Genomic DNA, 27,555 nt, shown 5'->3' with positions numbered 1-27,555 from the left:
GATAGATGCAGGATTGTTTCAAATCTGGAAAATCTTGCATCTATTTCTGTTTACATATAAGTTCCTGTATGTACCTTCTTTGTTCCCTACTAGATTTTAGGAAAATTGTCTTGTTTTCTGACCACAAAAATAATAAATAAAACAGAAGGGGAGGAAAAAATTGGAGGAGAATTTTAAAGGAAATACAAAGGATCAAAATTAATATTTTACAGACTATATATATTTTTACACTTTTTTTTTGGTTTTTCTAGTCAGGGTTTCAGTGTGTAGCGCTAGCTGTCCTGAAACTCATTCTGTGGCCAGGCTGGCTTTGAACTCAAAGAGATCCATCTGCCTCTGCCTCCCAAATGCTAGGATTAAAGGTATGTGCCACCACTGCCCAGACCTATTTTTACACATTTTAACTAGATTATTTTTTTCACTTAAAAATCATAATAAAATGTTTAAAAGTGTCCTGTTGTCCTTGTCCCTATTCCATCCTCTACTTTCATCTATGCTCCATTTCATTTATCCGTTTATTAATTGTGGTGTATTTAGTTCACGTCTGTATTTTGGTTATTGGGAATAAGGTTGGTACAAGTCATATGGTAAAACTCTGAACAGTATTCTGAGGAACACTGGGCTGTTTTCCCTAGTGGGTGCACATATTAATTTCCACAGACAAGACTCCTGGGGGGCTTCTGTTTCTTTACTATTTACCATCTCTTGCTCTGGGCCATGTGTTTCTTGCAGCCCTCCAGGGGTGTGCAAGGGCAGCTCACTCTCCTCACTCTCGTCTAGTTTGAAGGTTTCTGATGGGTATGTCCAACCATCCCTGCTATATAGCACAGGCTGGCTTCAGAGTGCCATCTGGCTCTAGCTGACTGGACTCAAACTGGCGGTCTCCCTGTGTCTGCTTTCCAAGATTACAAGCAAATGCCACATCAACTTGTTTTGAAAAGCCTTGTTCAAGGTTTGCTGAAAGTAATGTAAAAAGTATATCTTGTAGATTGTCTTGAATTAATTATGTTTTTAATGTAATTCACAAAATGTTCTACAGCTGGGCTATTGACATAACCTTTATATTTTCTCTTCTTTTTTCCCCCTTTTGGTTTGTCAAGATAGAGTTTCTCTGTAGCTTTGTGGCTGTCCTGGAACTAACTCTTGTCGATCAGGCTGACTTTGAACTCACAGAGATCCACCTGCCTCTGCCTCCCTTTATATTTTCAACTATTCAAAATAATATGCATTCATTAAAATTAATACAATCATTGAGTTTGTTTTGTAAGACAAATTTTATTTTATCTGGTTATTTGTTGATATGAGGTTGACAAGTAAAAACTCAAGATAATGACAACCCAACTTAATCCAGAGCTATTGACTAGAAAGTAGAACTTCAGGCAGCTTACTGAAGATTAGACTTCATGTAAGTCATACTTCAAAATTAGGGACATTGATAATAACCATATTTTAAGACTATAAACAAAATACTGTATTTTAAACTATTAGGCAGGTAGAAATAAGACTCTTAGAAGCACAGAAACACCATGACTTCTACTTGGGTCTTCACATAACTAGCTTTTCTAGTACTATCTTCTACTGACTTGGGGATTAAAGTGTCTTACTTATAATTTTTTAAAATGCTTCACTACTTTGAAGATTGAATAGAATTCCCACTCTCCAATTCTTTGACACTTTTCAAAATGAAAATTAAAATAAGTCCTTCTTGTCTGCAAAGGGACCACTACACAGTACCAGTTCACCTTCCTGATGGACACTGCTCAAGGTCCTATCTACCTTGTCTGTCTCTAAATGCTAACTCAGAACTCAAGACCCTGGGGGACTGTCCCAAACTAACCTCTAGCAGGAGAGCCATCCATTACCTCCATCACTGAAGTAACTCACCAGGTCACAGAGGAGGCTGCCATTTCTATACCCTGTGTGGATATAGTTGCAGGGCTTGTAGATGCCCAGGGCAGAGGGATCTGCACCAATGGGCCGGTAAAAGTAATCCTGGCAGGACTCACTGTTTCTCCCTGCATCGGGATAGAATGTGCATTAGGACTCATAATTCATTACAATCGGCTGCATAATTCAAGATTAAAGACTGTATTCCTTTGAGGAAATTCTGTAATTTTCGGGACGTCCATTTTAATGCACCTTTCATCTCTACCTGCCAATTTAGTGATCCGGAGCATATGAAACGGTGAACCTGTTCCAAACGGTGCTCTACTCCATTAAACGCCCATCTGCTATGCAATACCGCACTCCTGACAAGTTTTGCTTTGGAAGGGAGCATACATTTTAAAAAGAAGCCATTCCCAAACTTAAAATTTCATCCCTATGGCCAGGCACTTATGTCTAAAGCAAAGAGTGAGGAATTGCGACACTCGTGGCAGATGACATCTACGTGCGTGGAAGGAAGTAGGGATGCTGCATCACAAACATGGCAGATGACATCTACGTGCGTGGAAGGAAGTAGGGATGCTGCATCACAAACATGGCAGATGACATCTACGTGCGTGGAAGGAAGTAGGGATGCTGCATCACAAACATGGCAGATGACATCTACGTGCGTGGAAGGAAGTAGGAATGCTGCATCACAAACATGGCAGATGACATCTACCTGCGTGGAAGGAAGTAGGGATGCTGCATCACAAACATTTGTCCAGAGTCATGGAGCTCACGTGGTTGGTAAGGCCCTTGGTGTGAATGCAGGAGGACCTGAATCTGATACCCAGCACACACAAAGCCAGTCAGGCCCATGGAGTGGCACACACCAGTTACCCAGTGACAGATGGGTCCCTGGGGCTCACTGACCAGCCAGTTCAGCCAAATGAATGAGTTCCCGCCAGAGGGACACGAGGTAGAAGGTGATTGAGGAAGACAGTTGATGGTCACTTCTGGCTTCCACATAGATACCCATGCTCAGCATACATATGCACATGATCAACACACACACAAAATATAAAGATGTATTTTTTAGAAGTAGACTATGAAAAAATTGGAGAATGCTCTTACATGATGGATAGATATATAGTCAGTAATTTTTGATGCTTCTGTTAGTTATTGTTTACTTCAAGTCTCAGAATACCAGATAAACCTTGCATTAAGTATTAGAAGAGTGTAGCCGAGTCCAGTGTGTAACACAGTGCCTATGGATTTCAGCTTAATAGTCAGCCTTTTCTCTTGCCCTCTTATGAATAGGAGCCTATGTTCTGAGTAAATTCCAGAGTCCATGTGGGTAGTGCAAGACCAGGGAAAGAGGCTGAAATAAGCCATCAGGCTATCAAATTTCCCATTATAAACCATACACTCTGTTCAGATGTTGCTGGAAATGGACCCAATATCAGAAAACTAGATAACTATTTTTTCATTCTGATGGTTATTATCTCATGATTAATTAAAAATTAAATAAATTCATAATGCTTCTAGGATACTGACATTGGCTCCTTAATTTGTGTGTCTGCTCTGGAACCTGCTCTTGCATTGTCAACGTGGGAATGCTCACCTCCATCGCACCCATGCCCGGTCAGCTTCTCATGCTATTTTATGTCACCAAGAATTATGGAATTCATTCTCTCATGCCCCAGAATAACACTTTTGGGCCCATTATATTTGCATTATATTTTACAAACACTAATGCTGCCTGCTTTTGCTTCCATGTTAATACTGCTTGTCAGAAAGCAGTGATTTTAATAACTGCTGGAAATCACTAATTATAGGACCTACAGAGACTACGAATCACCTTCTGTATTTATAGCCAATTTGTTACCGTGTGTGTGTGGGGGGGGGGGTGTGTGCGTGCGCACGCACGTGTGTGTGATGACATGTGTGCACCAATGTGCGCCTTTGGAGGGCAGAGGACAACCTGCAGGAGTCATTCCTCTCTTTCCACCCTGTAGGTTGGAAAACGCAGCCCAAACTTTGGGGCTCTCCAGTGAGCTCTTTTTCCTATGAGCCATCTTCTTGGTCCATATATTCATGATGTCTTAAAGATTGTTGGTTTCTGTGTAATGTCTGAGCAAATGTAACTTGCCCATGTGTGAAGCCAGACACAAGGAAGACAGGAATATAAGTGACAGGAGTAACTTACTGTAAGGATGTATTCAAACTGAATCAGGTGAAGCTTTCCAATCAGCAGTTTGGTCAAGGCTGTGAACCCTTTCTGGATAACACCTGCATGCAAACACAATGAAGGAATCTTTCTGGATGGAGGGCATTTGATGAAAAAGCCTTTGCTTCCAAACTTAAAAGCATGTAAACCCATCCCCAAATAAGATAACTATATCATAATTTAAAATACCGTGCATCTAGAGACAGACACCCAGGATCCTACGGGCTGAGCCAGTCATTCGGGATTTGAGATTACCTGTCCTGTGATGCAGGCAGTCATCACAGACTCCTCTGCTGTGCTCCAGAGGAAATGGGTCCACAGAAGCATCATGGTGGCAGCTTCTGGCGTGGCCGTGGCACTGACAGGGGTTACAGTTAAATGCATGAACAAGGCCACCACTGTGGAAACGCTTGTCATTATAAAGGGGCGAGCAGCGATCAACACTAGAACAATGAAACGTCAGGGCTGTGCTGTTTTTATTCAGGTGCCCATCACTGTCAGTGAATGGAAAATGAAAAACTTGTGAGTTAAGAACCTGACTACTTTGTCATCAAAACTATTTTATAAATCAGAAAATGTCATGGATGAGGATTCTCTTACGACCTTTAAAATCATGTCGAAATATGAAAATCCCCTACTCTGAGCAGTAAAGTGATGTGGGATTTCCCTCTGTATGCTGTGATTACCATTAATGAGTAAAGAAACTGCTTTGGACCTATAGCAGGGCAGAAGTTAGGTAGGCAGGAAAAACTAAGCTGAATGCTGGGAGGAAGAAAGGCAGAGTCAGAGAGAAGCCATGGAGCTGCCTTGAGATAGACATTGTGAACTTTTACCCAGTAAGCCACAGCCGTGTGGCGATACACAGATTAATGGAGATGGGTTAAATTAATATGTAAGAGTTAGCCAATAAGAAGCTAGAGCTAATGGGCCAAGCAGTGATTTAATTAACATGGTTTCTGTGTGATTATTTCAGGTCTATGCTAACGGGTGGCTGGGAACCAACAAGTGGCTCCTTGCAAAAGTATTGGAATTCACAAGCAGTAAAATGAGTATTAATTGATCACCTTATAGTTTCAAACTTTGCAATGAATTGGGAAATAAACCCATCTCATGCTTTGCAAATAATCTTATCAACAATACTTCCAAGAGTATTGTTCTACATCTCATCCACGCTTTGGTGTGCTAAAGCCATCGTCTCCTTTGCTGTTCTGTAGTAACTTGCCATTCTCATTCTGTTTCTTGAACACCCTGGTTGTGAAGTGTTGTATAAATGGGTCACTAACAAGGAAGTGGTACAACAGCTACTTCCCTGCCTGAGGAAAGAAATGGGATTGGCCGCCAATCCTGTGTGTATAGTTTGAATGGCAGTTCAAGGATTGAAGACACATCAGCTGTTTGTGTCAATAAGGAAGCAAAAAAAAATAAGTATCATTGATGATTGAGGACCAGTCCAAATATTTGCAAAAGATAATTTCTCCCTTTATATTTTTAAAAAGAAAAAATAAATACGACTCTTTTCCATTTTGTTTCTATTTCGCAGTATACTGAACATTTTAACATGAAGCAAAGGCTGTGGGTTTTTTCTACTTAACTGAAGGGGAAGCAAACAGAAAAGAAAATACGAATGTTACACAAACACCAGGCTGCAATGCTCAAGTCCAGGGAAGTTGAGCTGTAGTTATCAATAAGGAATGCACCTGGTACTTCAGTCAGTTTTCAGGGTTCTATAATATTCTCAGAGTGATGAAATTATTTTTTAATCGTAACTACTTTTATGTCATGGACTGAGTAGCTGGCCTCTTTTCTTCTCCCATTGTTCTCTAAGGCAGTCATGTGATGTCCCTGTCCTCTGTTCTCTAGTGACACCTGCGTCATATTTCTGTCCTTCTGCATTCAGCCTTAGCTCCCTTACTACCCTGTCCCAGGAAATGCTAGACATCTATGTTTACACCGCCCACACTGTCTGCATAGTTAGAGCAGAGAGGTGGTTGCTAAGGTGATGGCTGAAAATTCACATCTAACTCTGATACCGATGTCCAAAGAGATCTCTTCTTGGAAGAATTTATGGCATGCTAGATAGCAGGCTAATGTCTGCACAGCGTTCATGACCAGCTATGATGACATCACTCAAAATGATATTTCCAACTAGAAAACAACCTCATTTAGCAAAACAAAGCTACAACTAACCACTGCTAGTTTTCAGGGCTTTGGCCACCTGATTTTTTGAGACAGGGTCCTGTCATGATTCAGCCAGATTAGCAATGAACTGACTGTGAAATCCAAACTGGTCTTGAACTTACAGTGATCCTCCTGACTCAGCTTTTCATGTACTGAAATTATAGACAGGCACCATGGCACATTGGCAAGAAAGAAACAAAAAAAGAAGAAAGGAAGTAAAGAAGATAGAAGAGATAGATAGATAGATAGATAGATAGATAGATAGATAGATAGATAGATAGATAGATAGATAGATAGATAGATAGATGGATGGATGGATGGATGGATGGATGGATGGATGGATGGATGGATGGATGGATGGATACTTTAAACTTTCCCTTACTGAATTATCATACACCAAGCAATCTTATTTTATAATAAATATTGGAGTTAATTTTAGACTAGACATCAGAAAGTATAGTTATTGTTGCTTACTGTCTGCAGAAAAGGCCACTGTAATGGGAGGTATGTGCCCTCAATATGCTCAACCCTAAGGTAAGCATTTAAAATGCAGTTCCTCCCAGCAGTGTAAAAGTGGGTAAAGACACTGTAGTTTACGGACACAGTGGAATTGGATTCGGCCCTAACAAGATGGAATTATGTCAGTTCCAGCCACATAGTGGGACTCCCCCTGATCAGTGAAGTTAAACGACAAACATGGTACACCATCCATGACATGTGGAAGCCACACAGGTGACGAAGCAGAAGAGAGGTCATTGAGGCTGTGGTGATCCGGGGGGAGACTTGAGGTTGGCTAGGTAATGAATATAGGATTGAGTGCAGTTTGACTCAGTAAAGACTTCTGATGTCCTGAACATCACTGTGCAGCTATTGTTGGCAATTAGCCCTAAACGTCCAGTAGCCATTTGAAAGGGTCTTACTGCTCTCCACAGGCATGTGATAACATATACATAGCGAGAACCCCTGTGTAATCATTGCACACATGTCCATGTGCTAAACTATAGTGCTATAGTCCATAAACATGTATGCTCACTGTGTACTAATAAAAATAGTTTAAAGACAGAATGGGCTTAGGGAACAAGGCCTAGTAATGTTCTATATCATGATGGCATCAGCAACTGAGAATTTTCCAAGTTAGGAGACACAATCAAAGCTCTTGAACAAAGTTAATTTTTAAATCCATGTTACACCTATAAATCCTGTATTTCTTCATCTCTAAAGGGAAGAGAAGTTAGTATTTTTACAGCTGATTAAAAGCAATTATGGAATGGGAATCAGTAATGCTCAAAACCAATCCAAGAAGATATTAATGCAGAATCTGAGGTTACAGATTGGAGAACATGAGAAGGAAGTGTGGGAGAAGATATTGAGGAGGAAGAGGTAAAAGACAAGGAGATTAGAAGAGGAGAGAGGGTTTAAAAGATGAAGAATGAGAGAAAGAAGTGGAGAAGAAAGGGGAAGAACAGGGAGAGAAGGAGATGAAAAGAAAAGAGGAAGGAGAAAATGAGGTGAGGGGGAAGAACAAAAACCCACCAGAGACTTTGGCCTAAAGTCTGGATGGCCACGCAGAACACAGCACAATTCTATGTGAAAAGTTGTCATTAACCCCTGGGGATTCTCAACCTTCAAGGTACTGGCCCATGATGGACTCACCCATGTGGTCTAGAGAATAGAGCAAAATGTAAAGGATAAAGGAGCTTTATTTCTGTGTCTTTTTGTCATGAGTATGTAAATCAGCGGAAACGTTACAGACTTCTACATCTAGGCACCATCAGATGTCAATGGGGTGCAACTACATTTTCTAGTGGCTGTGGGTCTAGGGAAGATGAACTCAGGATGTCACTGGGATACAACTGTCTGTAGTGGCTGTGGGTCTAGGGAAGATGAACTCAGGATGTCACTGGGATACAACTGTCTGTCGTGGCTGTGGGTCTAGGGAAGATGAACTCAGGATGTCACTGGGATACAACTGTCTGTAGTGGCTGTGGGTCTAGGGAAGATGCACTCAGGATGTCACTGGGATACAACTGTCTGTAGTGGCTGTGGGTCTAGGGAAGATGAAGTCAGGATGTCACTGGGATACAACTGTCTGTAGTGGCTGTGGGTCTAGGGAAGATGAAGTCAGGATGTCACTGGGATACAACTGTCTGTAGTGGCTGTGGGTCTAGGGAAGATGAACTCAGGATGTCACTGGGATACAACTGTCTGTAGTGGCTGTGGGTCTAGGGAAGATGCACTCAGGATGTCACTGGGATACAACTGTCTGTAGTGGCTGTGGGTCTAGGGAAGATGAACTCAGGATGTCACTGGGATACAACTGTCTGTAGTGGCTGCAGGTCTGAGGGAGATGCAATCTACTGGGATAAAATTAAGAACAGGAAAACAATTCATGTTCCTAGAGAAGCTAAATAAGAAGGTGAATCCAAAGACAAACACATAGGCATCCTCCTGAATGTTAACCTTCATCAGGCGATGAAAGGAGACAGAGACAGAGACCCACATTGGAGCACCGGACTGAAATCTCAAGGTCCAAATCAGGAGCAGAAGGAGAGGGAGCACGAGCAAGGAACTCAGGACCGCGAGGGGTGCACCCATACACTGAGACAATGGGTTCTATTGGGAACTCACCAAGGCCAGCTGGCCTGGGTCTGAAAAAGCATGGGATAAATCCGGACTAGCTGAACATAGCGGACAATGAGGAATACTGAGAACTCAAGAACAATCGCAGTGGGTTTTTGATCCTACTGCACATACTGGCTTTGGGGGAGCCTAGGCAGTTTGGATGCTCACCTTACTAGACCTGGATAGAGGTGGGCAGTCCTTGGGCTTCCCACAGGTCAGGGAACCCTGATTGCTTTTCGAGCAGATGAGAGAGGGGGACTTGATCAGGGGAGCGGGAAGGAAATGGGAGGCGGTGGCGGGGAGGAGGCAGAAATCCTTAATAAATAAATAAATTAAAAAAATAATAAAAATAAAAATAAATAAATCCTAAAAAAAAAAAAGAACAGGAAAACTCAACTTCTCCTTCCAGGGATTTGAACGAAAAAAAAAAAAAAAACTTCCAGAGTTACCTTGCCTTGGCCCAACACCCTGAAACACCCATACAACCATGCTCTTGTCTGTACTTATAAAACTCTGTTGCAGTGAACAGATTTAAGGAAAGACAAAATCTTACTGCATGAAGATATGAAAACAATCTCAAGCTTGTTTTTATTAAAATTTATTTTTCTTTGCTGCTCTTTTGTTTTGCTTTAGTTCAAAAAAAAATCTTAATGAAAGAATTTTCTCACCCCAAGGTGATGTTTCAAATTGTACTTTCTTGATAAAAGCTGGTGGAGAGCGGTAAGGACGCGGGCACGTGGCCCTGTCACACCGATCTCATGTGCAGTCTATGTTCCACAAACTAACCGCAGGCTGGATTTGGGGAGGTGCCTGCCAGAGTCGGAGGAGCAGATCCAGCGAAAGAAGGCCTGTGATGTCCATGAAAACAACGTTTTCTTCCTTTTGCTTTTGATCTAAATGTCTTTATTTTCTCATTTGATATTTTGTCTTTATTTTCAACCCACAGGCCAGTATCATGAAGCCTTGTGATAGATAAGACTGAATAAAATGTCATATAAATGCTCCAAAAACACAATCCTGGCTTCCTTGATGTTTTCAATTAAAGAGGAATTTTGCTACAGACTTAAGGAAAGTTTTGGTCACTCCTTGGTATGGAAACAGCTAGGCTTCCTTTGGCACACAACTTTAATGCATAGATGAGATGAGTAACTTTGTTTCCTGATGAAAATAAATACAGTTAACTTTGGGGCTTTTAACACTGTAAATACCATAGTCCTAGGGATTCGTTAAGATAATTAGAGCAACTCCGCCTTGAGGACGGCAATTTACTTGCACATCAGAGCAACATGTGAACCTGTTTCTGTACATAGAAACTTCTCTGTTGAATTGCGTCAACTTCATAGGAAAGACCTGGCATCTTGGAATATGTTTATTACACTCAAAAGAATGAAATGTTTTCAATGCCCAAAAGCAAGCATACATCTCAACTTAAACATAATGCAAATACTTACAAATACAGATATGAACTCATAATAATTTAGATTTTAATCAAGTAGCACGTAGAATATAATCTCATTTTCTAGATAAAGGGTGTTTCATTTCTGTATAAGCCAACTTTAAGACTATACTAAGAGAGAGACATTACAGATTTACCCATATTACAAATAACATCAAGTCTGAAAGTAGCTACATGTACTACTTGTTGGGATTGTCTTTGGGTGGTAGGCAAATACGGCTTTTATATTTTATGACTAGCTTTTCTACATAGTATAAACTTATCGCAATATATTAAAATGTTTTTGATTGTTGATGTTTTCTTGGGGACAGATAGCCAATTTTCTTTAAGGGTGAGGCTCAGGTAGGTGGTCCATGTTCCAAAGGATGTCTCCACATCCATGAGGATGTGCTACACACAAATTGTACTAGGTGAGTTAGGAGAGAGGGAACATGCAATTGGGAAGGAGGTGAAGAGGTGTGAAGGATGTATTTGCATTGTTTTCACCTAATACCTAGGAAATTGAAAATGTTCCCATTTTAAAGGCCTGCACATGAGTGGCAGAAGGTGATACAGTGCTTTTCTTTTTAAGGACTTGTAGGACAAGAGCCCTAATCCAGTACTGGGGATCATGGTATGATGCTCTTTCCTATCCTTTGAAAGTCTCATCTATGTAGTCACTGTAGCTAGGTCCTCCTCACCTCCTACTCCTCACCTCAACCCCATCCTCCAGCACCCCTCGACTTCATGTCTTCAGCCCCTCTTATCTTTTACAATCCACATAAAATGTAAGAGCTGGGAGATCGGAGGGGAAGATTGAGGAAGGCTGGCTTTGGACACGGCATGGTTGTTGCTTTAATTCACTATGGGTATAGTAGCCTGCCCAAAACCTACACAAAACCTGGACAGTTAAATTCGAACACAAGATGGAGAGAGTCCTGATGTCCCACCCATAGCTGAGGAGCTGGAGGCATTGGATGACTGCTGGAGCAGACAGAATCACTTTTTTAGGTGGTGGAGGGGCATTGATAGGTTTCTTCTACACATGTGTATAAGAACAGGTACTAATTGGACTCAGTGGGTTAAAAAGAATGATTGATAAGGATGTAAATGTTTTCAAAGCCTTGTTACAGAAATACAGATTTTGAGAAACAACTACCTCAATTTTAATTTTAAAATTTGTTTTAAAGCATACCCAACTGAATTGCTTGCTGACATCTATTTAGGTCTCCTATCTGATTGACAATACTATTAACCTTTTATGTTCCATACCAAAATAGAGGGGTAAGTTTGTTGTCTATACTTTGATTCCAATGTTTCAAAAAAATCTCTTAATGATTGATCCATACACACACTTGCTGGTTCTACTCAGCTGAGTAAGGTAAATGAAGCAAGGTGATGGGAATAGCACTTAACGAGCATTGTGAGTGGGTTTTGCCTTCTAATTCTTTCATCAATGGTTTTAGCATCTTAGACTTAGAAATCCTCCCACCTTCTCCTGAAGCTCACCATTTCCTCCTCTTTCTTTTGCTTCCTCCAGTGACTCGTGTGTGGGTTTAGTTGTGTTTCAGCCCAGTCTATGCAAGCCTGGCTCTTCTCCAGATGTCTCTGGATAGTCAGATTGTAAGATTAGACGATGCTCCATCACGGTGAAGGACTTGGGGGTTCACCAACTCAGGATTTTTGCCCAGTTTTCTGTCAGGTTGTGACTTTCTAAGACTTGGAATGTTAAGTGTTCTGTGCGGATTCTGGGAATCCAGAAATCTCCCCCACAAGCATTTTCGTCCTATTTGTTACAAGTCCTCGATCTCTTCTGCAGATTAGAAGGTTTGACCCGAGGCTCAGTTTATCGCATCTTTTTTCTTCATTCATGTTTTGTTTTTCTCATCTATCTAAAGAGCCATCATCATATGCAAGGTCATACAGATGTTCTTCTGGGTAACCTTCTGAGTTAACTTTACATTTTATATTGAGGGATAGGACTCATTTTGCATCAACATTTGCAGAGTACTAAACTGTGTAACACACATTTATTTAATTTTAGAGAGGGTTATCCATTTAATATCATGTTGTTTGTTGACGGTATTTCCTGACTTCTACTCTATCACCATGACTTATATGTCAAAGGTGAGTAGACAGCACCGTGGCTCTGCCTTTATGGGGTCTGGATATCTTCTATTACTCTGTTTCTGTATTTTGTAGCAGAGATAGCACATGTCTTTCCTTAGCTTTATAATAATGACTCATTATTATAGCCCCAATTTTCTTCACCTTGACATTGTATGGGTTATTCTGGGTCTCCGGCCTCTCCATGGAAACTTTAGAATCAATATGAGATACTTGCTGGTATTCTAAATTAAAATTCATTGAGTCTATAGAGTAAAATTGACATCCTGATGATATGAGTCTGTCTACAAAACAGAAACATCTCTCTATCAGTCTTTGATGTCCGTCATCAGAAATGAGCAGTTTCCAGCACATAGACCATGGACCTACTTAATCAGACTTAGCGTTTTGCTTCTAATTCAGATCCTTCTTTATTGTTGCTGGAAGACAGTAATGTGATAGACCCAGCTCATCTCTTCCCTGTGTCCTGCAATCCATGTATCGAATCAGTAATTCTCAGAGCTGTTTTATTCATTTTCATAGATTGTCTACATGGAAGATCATGTCAACTGTATACAAGTACAGCTTCATTTCTTCTTTGCAAATCTGTATATATTGTCTTTTATTGGGAGACAGGGTTTCTCTGTTGCTTTTGAGCCTGTCCTAGAACTAGCTCTGTGTGTGTGTGTGTGTGTGTGTGTGTTATTTTAAAGAAAACATTTGCTGCTGATTTTTTTTTTAAGTGTGGAATGCTTTACAAACTTGTGCCATCCTTACAGAAGGACCATGCTAATCTCTGTATGGTCCCCCTTTTAGAACTTCCCTTTGTAATACAAAGAGTCCTAAAGGGAGCCATTCAGATGCTGTGTTTTTGATTTCATAACATCACATTAGACATCCTTAGGATCTTGGTGTGATGGTTAACTGATAATCGAGTCTTGTAGTATCCCAGCCTTACATGCCTGGGATAAATTTCTGTTGCTTGGGGTGCAGAGGCTTTTGAATATCATGAAATTGCTTTTATCAATTCCTGAACAACTTATGTTCTGTTTAGAAAGCAACTCCCTATGCCGACGTCTTGAAATGTTTTCCCTACTCTGCTGCTAGTTTTGGAGTCTGTGTCTTATATTAAGGTCAGTGATCCAGTTATACTACACCTGGGTGTGCACTCAAAAGACTCCAACTCAACCAGTCACAAAGACATTTGCACCTCAGTGTTTCCTGTAGCACTAAGTATAACAGCTGAGTGATGGGGCCAACCTGGGTGTCCAGCAACAGAGGGGAGTGTAAGGGATTTGTGGTGTACACTTATATATACAAAAGTTTACTCCCATAAAAAAATGAAGTTACAAGGTTGGTGAGGAAATAGTTACAACTGGACATAATCACATAAGTGAATTAAATTAGTATCAGACAGATAAGTATTATATTTTCTCTCCTGTGTGGGTCCTAGAGTTATCGATAACACACACACACACACACACACACACACACACACACACACACACACTAACATACACTAAAACACAGTAAACAAAATTAGAAGTGTAAGTGTCTAGGGGGACAAATCAACTGATGGAAAGGCATGCTGATTATTTTGTTCTTGTTTGGTTTGGTTTTGTCAGCTTGGTACAAGCAAGGCTCATCTGGGAAGAGAAAACCTCAATTTAGAAAATGATTCTCTAAGATGGGTCTGTAGGCAATCTGTGTGTCATTGTCTTGATTACTGTTTGATTTGGGAGGGCCCAGCTCACTGGAGGTGTGCCGCCCACCTGGAAAGGTGGTCCTGGGTTTTATAAAATAAAGAAGCTGAACAAGCCACAGAGAGCGAGCCTGTAAGCAGCATTCTTCCATAGACATTGCTTCAGTTCCGCCTTGGATTCTAGCTCCAATTGTCTTCAGTGATGGACTGTGCCATGGGGTGTGGAATCCAAATAACCCCTTTGCTCTCCAAGTTGCTTTTTGTCATGATCTTCACTAGAGCGATAGAAAGCTAGCTAGGTCAGAGAGGGGGAAGCAGGAAAGGGTGCTGGGCGGAGCAGAAGCGGAGGGGCACATGCAAATGGCCTCTATGTGACTGTAATAACATTTTTAAAATCTAAAGCCCCATCTAGTAGTGATCATCTTGACACAGATTTCTTTGGCCACTGTGTGTTCTTCCTGATTTTAAATCATGTCCATCTACAGCCGCAGCTGTGGGTTTTCAGAGAGCTTCCAAACTTCACTCCCTAGCTCTGTTCCAGTCCCTGAGTTCATCTGTGGTTACTGCTGAACATAATTTCACCTCCTCTTCTGAACCCGTGACTTGTCATTTGTCTCATCCTCTCTGGCCACATGTGGCATCTTCATCTTTGGTGGCTGTCAGAGCTGTTATGTTTACTCTCTGGATGTATTTTCTTAGACTGCTCAGTATTCAGAAAAGTTATGGTATCCCCAACTTCAGAAAATATTTCATGTTTATTCCTTCAAATATTACATTTTATTACTTTTATTTTATTATATCCGTGTCTTCCACAAAGCTATATTTGTTCACAGACTCAAAATCTCTTTCAATTTAACAGTTTTATGTATATATTGACCAAACGAAACTTACTAGAGTTTTATAAAAGTAGCACTATGTATCAGAGAAAATTAAATTTCCCATGTGAGATTCATTTAATGCATTTTAAATATGAAATGTTCAAATTCTACTTAAATGGATTAACTCACTGGTATGACAAAACATTAAAATGGAAGATGGAATACATTTAGAGCAAAATCTCCCCGTGCGCGGAGACACGGAAGCAGTGTCAGGCACAGGATGGTGGCATCAATGAGGTGCAGGTTAGTCACGGTGACTCATGCTTTTGGACGTCAGTGCGCTGAAGGGTTTTATTCCATAAAATAACAGGAACTATCCATTTAACATAATGAGCACTGGGAAGTGTGATGTTGGCATCCTTTGGCTTATTGAATGGTAGGAAAGCTTATTAAATAAAATGCTTCATGCTGGCTCTGCTATTTGCAATACTAACAAAAATGCACACTGATAGTTTGATCGTAGTTAATTCATAAGATCCAGGATTAATGATATAAAAGGGTCACAAATTAGAGCCAAAAAATAAGAGAATCATTCATGGTCACTAATAAATTGCTCTAAAGGGCTTGGCACCCCTCACAAGTAATGATGTCCAGGATGACGAAGGAATTGCTAAACAGCCAGAGTGCCAGTGCTGGCCCACATCCTGGTCATTGCATCACTCTTGGCTTGAACTGTAGCCCGTAAAGGAAAAGGAAAATGCATGCTGATGCAAGGTTCACCTAGTAACACCTTTCTTAAAAGTCGATCCAATCAACACTTAAACCCTTAAAACATCTGAGTACTAGGTAAGACCGGGCATTGTGGCAAAGGTTTACAGGTACAGCTCCTCAGAGGTGGAGGCAGGGGCATCAGAAGTTGAAAGGTTGTCTCTGCTTAAAACAAGCATTAGGCTACCTCCTGAGAACTTATCTCCAAAGTGCACTAATAAATAAAAAGGCATCTGAGACAAAGGTAAGAGAACAAGAAGGTAGATAATGCTATGCAACCATGTCAGCAAATATATAAATATACAATGCCAAACCTGCAAAATTCCTAGGTCCTATTGTGCTTTATGAGTTCAACCTATACTCTCAGATGGATCTTATCAAGCTGGTGACCTGTCCAAGTGAAATGCAAGCTCTCTAGTTTGATAAAGATATTGCCAGGAGTCATTAGAAAATTATCTAATGAGAAAATCACTAGGGTGAGATTTCAAAGCTTGTGTAACAGCAGAGTAAATACTGACGGCAGTGGACATTAAATGGGACTGGGGGTGGAGGTGGAGCTCTGACGTCAGAAATGTAAGGTAGTGTGGGGGAGAGGGATTCACCCTCTGTCCTGATAGGCTGTGATTACAGAGCTGCCCAAGCTCTTCCAACTCTGGATACTGAATGAGTGTGGTTTATGGTATACAAATCATGTATTGTAAAAGAAATTAAAAAATGATTGTTTTAGAAGATATTACTGTGGGTGCACATGAACATAGGAGTACAAAATCTCTGCATTACTTATCAATAACTATGTGTGAATAAACAGTTAACTCAAAATAAAAGACTTGTAAAATCCCCAAAATATGTGCATTGGCAATAATGACTCTTAACCAAATAAAAGTCATCATCGGAAACCATGATTCTCCCTGCCAGGTACCTGACGATTAATGTAAATTCAGCGCTGTGCAATCTTGACTTCTACTTTGAAATACTTAATTCTGCTTGAACGCTAATGGGTAGTATCTAGTATTTTGAATTCGTTTTGCCTCAGATCAATCTCCAAACGAGCTGAGCACATTAATCATGCGCTGCCTTGGTCTTCCTTGGGAAGACACATCACGAGCCCTCTGAAAGTGCTCTCTATTGATGAAATATGCCATTATTTTTATGGTATATATCATACATTAATGTCAAAAACTTAAATTGGCAATATAATGTGAAATGTAACAGAGTTCCTCAGAAATATTCTTAAGGGAACCTCCCCAAGGCCCACATTCTAGCAATCACAAAGTATAATGGAAAAAAACAGAGAAAAAATAAGTCCGGATTTAATTCATTTCAGGACAAGCACAATCTTTAATCCTAAATTGAGTGGATCTTCATTCTTAATTTCTATTTTTAGGAAAGGTTGAAGCATACAAGTTCGCCATTGACAGCAACAGACAGCCAGTTGGAGTACTCTGGAAAATAAATCTTGTAGTATGTCAGTCTGTCAATCTATCGGTATGTTTTACATAGGTCTCCATAGCTCAAGAGACTGGATGGTTCACTTCTTGAGGTCACCCTGGTGAAAGTGTGGTCACAAAACTAAATCAAGGAATCTCTTTAAGTGGGGAAGTTGCTCCCTTCACTCAACTGTTGTTATCTAATATAGTAGTGACTATTCCCTCATTAAACAGTATAAAATTGATAAAATTTTCTTTGAAAACAATATCAAAACTGTATGAACACTACTTCCACTCTTGGACCATAATTTGTCCATTTATGAACAACTGAAGAAAGCACGGACAGTGTCCATGCAAGGCAAACTCCTGAATTTATGCTTCTCCCCTTTCTCTCCAATTCAGCCCCTTTCACTTCTGCCAAACACACTTTCTTATAGAAAAGAAACTGCCAAGAACTGGCATGCTTTAAATGCTTACAGTTTCATTGTTTTGCCAAACGGCAATAATTCACGAAAGCCATGTTTATTGAGAGCTACTCTTTGTGGTTAGTCTAACACTATAAACAGGGGACATTCTTCCTAGACCTTTTCCAGGCCTTTAAAATGAGCTTCATGACCCAGAGGATGGGAATGCTTAAACCAAAACATTTGTAAAATGCAGATCGTGAAAAACTTATGCTTGGATGATTTGAAAACAACTTAATAGTTTATTGACATTTCCCCTTCAGCTGCATTTGGCAAACTTTTCTAAGCAGATTGTATATGCAGCATTTTTTATTTATAACTAAAGTCATGAATTATCAAAATAAAAGAAAAATTACACAAGTCTACTTTTTCACACTTTCCAATCTAAGTAAGAAGCACTGAAATATAGTCTCAGTCTAAATTATAGTTAATTAACTCACTAGCTCTGAACCCTAAGGCACCACCTGAGTCCAAGTATGACAACCCCAATTTGGCTTCCGAAACCAATCATGAATCTTGATTCACTTAATGCCCCTCTTTTTAAGAAGAGGCATGAAATCACTCAAGAATCATAAGATATCAACCTCATCAACAATTAGAAAGGATAGAATGAAAAGGATCAAAAGAAGAAGAGAAAAAAGGAGGAAGGCTGAGACAGAACACATCTTCTAAGATCAGGCTCGGTAAGCTAAGTAATACCTCGTTATCTGAAAGTGTGTGTCTCTACGTCATGAGAAAGAACATGGCAGGGTAAAGCTTCTGGGTACCAGCTAGACTCAGGTCAATACAGCCTGCTAAGTCCATCCAGAGAAGTTTTTAAACTGCTTTTTAGTGGACTGGGAAGAAAAAGTAAAAGGATTTAAAGAAATCACTGACTGTTGATGAAGAGACCATCAGGGGTTACAAGATTGCAGTAGGAAGAAAACGTCAGTAGGAATAAATGTTCAATTATAAATCTAGGACCAACTGGCAAAGGCTTGTGTGTCTGTGTGTGCATGTGCACACGTGTGCGTGTGAGTGTGTGTGTGTGTGTGTGTGTGTGTGTGAGAGAGAGAGAGAGAGAGAGAGAGAGAGAGAGAGAGAGAGAGAAAGAAAGAAATGCACATTTGTGTTGATGACTCAATAAAGAGAAAAATGAAAAATCTAATTCAATTAATTTTTGAAATAATACTGTAAGTCATTTGCTTGGGAGGTAGAGGCAAGTGGATCTCTGCGAGTTTAAGGCCAGCCTGGTCTACAGAGTAAGCTCCAGACAGCTAGAGCTACAAAGAGAAATCCTGTCTTGAAATACTAACTAAACAAACAAACAAAAGAAAAAAATTTCTGTTGCCTGATTTGGTGGTACGGGCCTATAATACCAAGTAATCAAGAGGTTGAAGCAAGACGATCATGAGTTCAAGTCCTAACTGGGCTGCAGAGCAAGTAATCAGTCAGAGCACTGCATGAAGATTTTGTCTCAGAATAAACAATGACAAGCAAATGAACGACGACGACAACAAAACAGCAGAGGCTGGGAGTGTGGCTCAGTGAGACAACCCATGTCTCTCGCACACACAAGCCTCTGTTTTCATCTCCAGCACACCCCAAGGTAGCCTATGACATGCGCTTTATAGAGAGCCTTCTGGCCATCAAGGCTGCAGACACTAATGATGCAGTTGAGAGCAATTTAGATTGGATGAAGTCTCTCAAAGGACAGCAAGGCACCCTGCCAAAACCTGGAGAGATGATTTATTCAGAGACAAGATGTTCCCAAATATCTCAAAAATATACTGCACACATGTGTGAACACACACTTCCACAGATACACAAAATTAAAAAAGCAATGGGGAAATGTGTTCTGCAGACACATGACAAGTGACTCAACCTTTGGTTTCAATCATTCATGTGCACCTCATAAGCAAACAGTGTTTTTAATCCTTCAAAAAATTAACTGAACTCCGGTCCTCAGGCCTGCACAGCAGACACTTTGGCCATCAGCGTCATCTCAGTGACTTAAAGATCTACAACAAGAATGGCTAGCCAAGCCTAGTGCCCCATGCCTGTCATTCCAGCTGTTCCTAGTGCTGTCGTGAAAAATTCCAATGTAGACCTGCTTGAGCTACGAAGAGAGTTCAAGGACAGCCTGGGAAACTCCCAAGATCTTGTCTCTAAATGAGAAGTGCAAGAGGGCTGGAGGCTTGGGAGTGATAAGCTCTTGCCTCTTGTCTGTGAGGTCCTGTGTTCAATTCCTAGAACCAAAAGAGGACAGAGGAGGAGGAGGAAGAGGAGGCAGCATGTGTAAGGCCTTGCTCTGGATCAAGGTATTTTCCTTAAATTTAGTATCACTGTGCCTATTTGTGATGTAGAGAGGAGTCATACATCTAGATTTTCAACTGACTCACACGGTGAGTGAACAGCAATATATTGAAAATAATGAGATTTAAGATGCCATCTCCAGTTCATCCCAGGGAGAGCATAAGAAAGTGTGTATCACTTTACAGGCTTCTCATTTGGGTGAAGGGATTGAGGCCAAGGCCATTTGTCAGTGGTTTCCTGTGACTCATCTGTGAGTCTGGCTTCCTGAAATGTTTCAATGGCTTCAGTCCACACGCCTGCTGCCAACAGTCAGACAAGGATGCCAGGGGCGGGCTAGCTATTTAATTTTTCCATTAAGAAGAATAAGCCTGCTCCAGAGATGCACAGGCCATTCACTTTTCTCCGTTCCTATCACCGTCTTCCAGACAGTCAACACCAATAACCACATCTGACTAGGGTTCTTCTTTCCGACCCCAGTGAGGTGATGGCGGAGGTGGCTGGCTTTGTCTTTCACTCAGGGGCATGAAGTAACTACTTGAAATCTCACTGATGATTTTCAATTGACATCAGCTATTGAATGCGTTCCAAAGTCAATAAGTGCTATGAAATCTTTTCTCTGGCTAAGAAAGACTTCATTCCAAAGAATGGCTATGACATAGCTCTTCAGTATAGGAGGCACAGGCAAAGGAGAGCTGAATGATAAGGGGCCATGGGCAACCCATTTCCTCTCTGTTCCATGGTATGGCATTCTTGTCCAGGCAGCCTTTAATCCCTCAGACTGCGAAACAAAGGAGGTCTACATTGATCACGGGTCTACCACAGGCTACATTATTCAATTGAGGTGTTTCTCAAATCTCTGAGAGCTAGTCCTGACATGCAGAAGTTTAACACACTAATCTATGACTTCCTTGATGAGATACATAAAAAATATTTCCCTTGAAAACAGTAAATAGGGGTCAGGGAAATGTCTCAGCAGCTAGGAACTCTTGCAGCAATAACCTGAGGATCTGAGTTCAGATCACCAGATCTCATGAGGAGGTCAGACATGGTGTTAGTGGTACACATCTGTGACCCTGGCACTCATACTTAGGGACAGAAAACACAGAATTCCTAGAAGCCATAACCAACCAGCCTGAGGGATGCTGAACAATGGCCGAAACAAACAGCAAACGCCAAAGACCGACTCAAAACAAGGCAGAAGTCAAGAACGGACACCTGTGGCTGTCCACTGACCTCTGCATGCAAACCCCTATGCAAATACCAACACACACGTACACACATACACACTCACATACACACCACACAAAATAAATACTTCAGAAGTAAATATGAAGACCTCATCCATAGGAGCACATTGTCTTGGGTAGGGTTACTATTGCTGGGATAAAACACTATGAGCAAAGGAACTGGAAGGGAAAGGATTTTCAACTCATGCTTCCAGATCACCCTTCATCACTGAAGGAGTCAGGATAGGAATCCAAATGGGGAGGGAGTCTGGAGGCAGGAGCTGATGCAGAGGCTCTGGGTGGATGCTGCCATGGCTTGCTTAGTCTGCTTTCTTATAGAACCCAGGACCAACTTCCCACGATGGCATCACTCACAATGGGCCGGGCTGTCCATTGTGGATAATTAATTATCACTAATTAAGAAAATGTGCTACAGGCTCATCTACGGTCAGATCTTGAGTCATTTTCTCACTTGAGGGTCCCTCTTCTCCAGTGACTAACTTCTGTCAAGTTGACATAAAAAAAAAAACAAGAAAGAACAACTGATCCCTTGTCAAGCTAACACACAAATACACCACTATTAGGCCACAATTTTTCCTTTCTTATAAATTCCCAAGATCTCACATTAAAAACATAAGTAACTTTAAAATCCCCACAGTCTTTACAAATTTAAATGCACCAACATTCAGTCTGTTTAAAATATTGATTCACTTTAAAAATCCAAAATCACTTTTTAAAGTTCAAAATTTTTCAACTGTGAATACCTGCAAAAAAAAATCAAAATTAAATTGAAAACTTTCTTACTTCAAGAAGGTAGAGTCCTTGCACAGTCACAATATGCAAAAACGAAAGTGAAACCCCAACAGTGTAAACAACTCAGTGTCCAATATCTGGGATCCACTTGTGGTGTCTAGGCTCCCTCAAAGCACTAGGGTCACTTCTCCGGCTCTGCCCTCTACAGCACACACGGCTGTCTCCTCGGCTCAGACTGGATCCATTCTGCACCTGCTGTTACCATTGGTAGTCATCCATGGGTCATTGGCATCTCTAAAATGTTAGGGTCCCTTGCCTAACACAGCTGATCTGCACTTTCACCAATAGCCTCTCCAGGGCTCTCTTCAGGAACTCCAACCCTGCCACACTATGTCAAACCTCCTCAGCTGTTCTCCATGACCCCTTCATGCCTTCACAACCAGCACTACCTGGGTGACTCTTATACTACCAAGTTTTGCTGCCAAAGAAAAATCTGTATTTGTCAGGGTTCTCTAGATGAATAGAACTTAGAGAATGAATAACGTGTGCGTGTATGTATGTGTGTGTGTGTGTGTGTGTGTGTGTGTGTGTGTCTATAGTCTGTGGTTCAACTAGTCCAACAATTACTGTCTACCAATGGGAAGTCTAAGAATCTAAAATTGCTCAGGTCACGAGGCTGGATATTTCAACTAGTCTTCAGTATATGCCAGCATCCCAAAGAAACAGGCTCAAAAACCAGTGAAGGAATGGACTTACTAGTGAGAGGAAGAGCAAGCAGGCAAAAAAATGAGTAAGCTTTCTTCTTCCATATCCTTATTATAGGCTTCTAGGAAAAGGTGTGGCCCAGATTGAAGGTGAAATCTTCCCATTTCAAAGGATCTGCATTAAAGGCCAATTTTCCCACCTCAAAGATACGAATTAGAAGTGGATTTTCCCACCTCAAATGATTTAATTAAGAAAAATCCCTCACAGGTATGCCCAGCCATTAGGATTTTAGCAAAGTCCAGATGCAGCCAAGCTAATGGCCAAGAATGGTCACCACACCCATAGTACCGCATTAGTTTCTAGGTTAGAATTCTTCAGAGCTCATATCTTCCAGAAACTCATGGGCACAAGATGGGAACCAATTTGCTCACAGAAAACCCCAAGACGGATTTTGTTCTACTCTCCAGATGAGTAACATGCTCAGAGAGTGGTCATCATAGTCGAGCTGGTATTCTGTAAACTAAAAATAAAACAGTACAATACTTCCGATATTCGATCATTCTAAAGTCCTTGTCCCTTGAAACTTCGTTTATCAAAATAATCATTCATTTTATTGTTTCAGTTCTCTAACACTAACAATTTCTAAAAGCAATTCTGAAATGCATACATGTCAGTTTTTAAGTATTAGCCACTATCTTATAAAGAATTTTTGAACAAACACATTAAAATCTATGTTGTGTCAACAAAATGAATTTTCTTAGAGAAAATTACTTGTGAATAATTTTGGTCACCTCATATTATAAGGAGTTTCTGACAGAAAGAATATTAGTGAATGAGGATAAATTGTGTCAAAGTAAATATGGGCAAATATAAACCAGGTAATGTTTGCCAATTGCTACAAAGATGAAAAATGGTGGATGTAATCCCTGTTTCTCCTGGATACTGAGTCAGCCACATATTACAGCAGAATGCAAAATCAGTCTTAAAATATCCTCATCTACTAAGAATACTTCTGAGAATTCTTAAATACTAACCTTCACAGACACAGTATTTTTGTTTATCTGCCAAATATTTATGAGGGCAGGAAAGCTCAAGCGACTTTGAACTACAGGCAAGGGAAAGAAAACAAAGGGGATGGGGTGACGACTCAGAAGGTCAAAGCGCCTGCCGTGTTTGGGCCTCAGAAACCATGTTAAAAGTTTCATGAGGCGGCATGCAGCTGCAACCCCAGTGCTCCTACGTGGGACCAGCTAGTCTGGAACATGCATAGCCGCAGACACACAGGGAGAGAGCTGCCCTATGAAGGTGCAAAGAGGAAACCAACTCGGAAGCTGTCTTGTGACTTCCACATGTTGTTCCTTGGCATGTGTACACTCACAGTCCTAGGCACGTTGGAAACACAGACACACACACAACACACACACACACACACAACTAAAACAGGTACTACCTCTGAATCTTTGTTCTTTATTTTTAAAGAGGAAAACTTCACACTGGAGTTTGAATCATGAAGACCCCAGGATGTAAAGGGACCTAATACATAGCATCAATTAGTAACTGAGTGTTGGTGGAAAAACTAAATTCTAACCACTGGCTAATTTAGAAAATGCTGTTTATTCAATAATCCATTTTCCAAAATAGTCATTTTTCAACAGTCTTGATGACAATAATTTTCAAGAAAATGTTTCTTTTCTTTTCTTTTTTTTGGAAGACTTTTGGGGAACACTGGCCAGAGAGAAGTTGTTAGGTGAGTAAAACAGGAACAGTAGAGGCCACAGAGATGGCTCAGAATAAATTGTACTAGCTGTGTTTCCCCTGGGTACAATTCCCGGCACCCACATGGCAGCTCACAACCATCTGCAACTCTACTTCCAGGGGATCGGATGCCCTTTTCTGGCTTCTGTGGATATTAGGCATGCACGTGGATCATAGACATATATGTAGGCAAAACAACCATCCAAACAACTAAATTGTGAGCAATAGAATTAGCATCCAGAATGAACTCTTATATCTAAGAAAATCAAGAGAGATTCCGAGAAGATCACAAGATCAGGGATGCTATGAGAAAAGCATAAAAATCCTAAGAGTCTATGCCTGAGCATATGTATCTATATGTGAGCACACACACTGATGTTGTTTGTTTGAAGACAGAGCTTAGAGGTAGATCATCACTTGCTCAGCATGCATAATGCCTGGGTTCCAATTGACAGCACTGCCAAAAATAAAAATAAGCAAACTACCCAGTTTGTAGTCAGTGTTTATATATAAATGATACATATTCAAGAAAATGGTTGAGGTTACTTTATATGTGAACATTTATTCCTGAAGGCCAGTATTTTCAGTTGATAAACTGAGATAAATGTTTTCAAGTCGCTTTTGTCTATCTTTACCATAGCAACAGAAAGATGAACTATCACAGAATGGCATGGGGAAGAACATTCTGGATTTAGAGAAAGAAAGATGGGAGGGATACATGTGGGTGCCTCCAAGTCCTGTGTGCTTACGTGATTTTGTTTGGGAGGAAAAGTGAGCCAAGAATACCACTTCTCACAGTGTCAATTTTCCTTGAGAGGCTGCTTAAAACAAAGGAAGCTGGATGCTTCTCCTATGTGTCCTTTAACGCCTTCCCACCCACACACGGTTCTCTTCTGGGCATTCTTCATAATCCAGAGTTCCAAAGATGAAATTTTGAATTCTTTTTAACTCTTTAATGCTCAATCCTATGACTTTGTACTTGATATTAACTTTACTTCAAGAATTCCTTCCTTATCCAGACCTTGTTTCAACTTAAAAGTATGTCCCCTGGAAAATTTCCTGAGCCACCATATTGCTACAATTTCCTGCAAGACTTTGATGTGGTCTTTTCATTCTGTTACAGGTACCTGCTTCTATCTGTCCTATGAAATTCAAAACACATTCAATAAACTTTCCTAGCAAGATAAAGTATTTGTTTCTATTCACTGGTGTATCCACAGCTCATAGCCATATTCCTGTTAGCTGGCAAATGGTCAATGGTATTCAATAATGAAGGAAATAAAAGAAAAAAGATGCAGGAAGTGAGCGAGATGGTTCTGAAGTGAACTTAGGGAAAGGGATGAAGATGTGTGTCAGTTTCTATGGGAATAGACCAGAAGGAGGACTGAAATATAGCCTCCTCATGATGTCTTTTCACGGTCACTATTTATTTACTGGCACAGGTATGCAAGATGGGTGATTTAAAAAAAATGAACATTTCAATATCTTGAAGTGTCAAGCGATTGGTAGTATCTAGAACTGACGGTTTTCAAATGGGGTAGATAAAATAAGGGGAGCGTAGGCTAAGGCTCCTTCACGAAGGACAGATGACAGGCACAGGGCCTAGGTCATAGGAAAGTGAATCAAAAGACAAATGATCAACCAGGAGAACGAAAGAAGTCAAAGAGTTGACTGTGTCCTCGAGGCCAGTGAATTGTATAGTGGACATAGAAAAAGAAGATATTTGAAATAATGATCAAATTTTGAAGCCTTTTTAGAGGCACACAAAATGTCCCCAGTGTTCCTGTGGGTGGCTGATCCTGCCACAGTACAGTTTTCATATTCCAAGCCTGATAGTCCATCAAGAAAGCCTTTGTTCTGGGCAGAACTGTGTCCCCACAAAATATAACTCCTCACACTGGAGAATGTCACCTTACTCACATATAGTATATAGATTCACAGATGTAATCAAGAAAAGCAATCGTTAATGAAAGTCCTTGTTGAAAGACAAGGGTGTCATTTATAAGGTGAGGGCACAGTCCAGACACACAGGACCAAAATCACATGAGGGAAACACAGACAAAGCAGTGCTGAAACCATCAACACAACTGGGAGACAAGGAAGCCTTCACTCCTGGTTTTCACATTTAATAGAGTCCTGTATAAGCTCGGCATTGTTCTTTAGGGTCCTCAACTCAAAGAAAATAGATTTCTCTTGTATAAGCAACCCACACTGTCAATTCAGCCACACAAAATTAACAAAATTATTCAAGTTATTAAAAAGAACGAACACAAACTTATATAACATGTTGTCCATGTGGCCCAAAATCTCTCCTCCGTAGAAAATATTATGTATAATGTTTAGGTAGGAGCTCAGAAGGACATGTTTCCTATCAAACAACCACACCAGAACAAACAGCAGTTGTGGTGGCTAGAATAAAAAACGTCGCCCATAGGCTCATATATTTGACTACTTGGTCCTAAGTAATACTGTTTGAGGACATAATGGAACCTTTAGCAAGTGGAGCTTGCTAGAGGAAGTACATCTTCGGGGCTGGGCTTTGGGATGTTAATAGCTTGATCCCATATCCTGTTCTCACTCTCTGCTTCCTGTTTGCAGCTGAGATATGATCTCTTGGCTTCTTGTTCCTTCCACAGGAAGCCATGCCTCCCTGCCATGATGGACGCTTGTTCATCCCTCTGAAAGTACAGGCCAAAACAAAAGCTATTTCTAAGTGAGTTGTGATCCTGCTGCTTTATCACAGCTGTAGACATAGCAAGTAATCATTCCCGACCCTGGGAAGGTGCCCTGTCACTGAAATATGACCCCAGTTACAGACACTTGGATCTGGTCAGAGTCTTCCCTGCAGGTCTGGAATATCAGATTGACTTCACCTACTCTCATCTACTTTTATTCACCTACAGATATTTAGCTGGAATCTACTGTGTACCAGTCACTTTTGGTGCAGCCGCCACAGATACAACAGTCCACCAAAGATACACCAGTCAGGAAAAATACACCTGTGTGTACTCACTCATAAATCGACACTAGCTGTAAAGCAAAGAACAACGAGCCTATAGTCATGACCCCAGAGACGCTAAGTAACAAGGAGAACCCTAAGAGAAACATATATAGATAACCCTGGGAAGGGAAAATAGACAAAATCTCCTGAGAAAACTGGGAACATGGGGGGGGGACGGAGAAGGGAGAACAGAAAGGAAAGAAG

The 27,555-nt window shown here is 40.7% G+C and overlaps 1 protein-coding gene across 1 annotated transcript in view; it reads right to left on the bottom strand.

Annotated features, from left to right (window-relative positions):
• Window positions 1–27,555, bottom strand: part of Ush2a (usherin) — a 663,496-nt gene that overhangs the window by 559,572 nt on the left and 76,369 nt on the right. The window contains 2 exon segments of the mRNA XM_075987373.1: window positions 1,885–2,015; window positions 4,352–4,590. Coding sequence (XP_075843488.1) covers window positions 1,885–2,015; window positions 4,352–4,590 — 370 coding nt within the window.

This window comes from Microtus pennsylvanicus, chromosome 10 (assembly GCF_037038515.1).
Source record: "Microtus pennsylvanicus isolate mMicPen1 chromosome 10, mMicPen1.hap1, whole genome shotgun sequence".
NCBI lineage: Eukaryota > Metazoa > Chordata > Mammalia > Rodentia > Cricetidae > Microtus > Microtus pennsylvanicus.
This window is presented reverse-complemented; position numbering and strand designations above follow the sequence as displayed.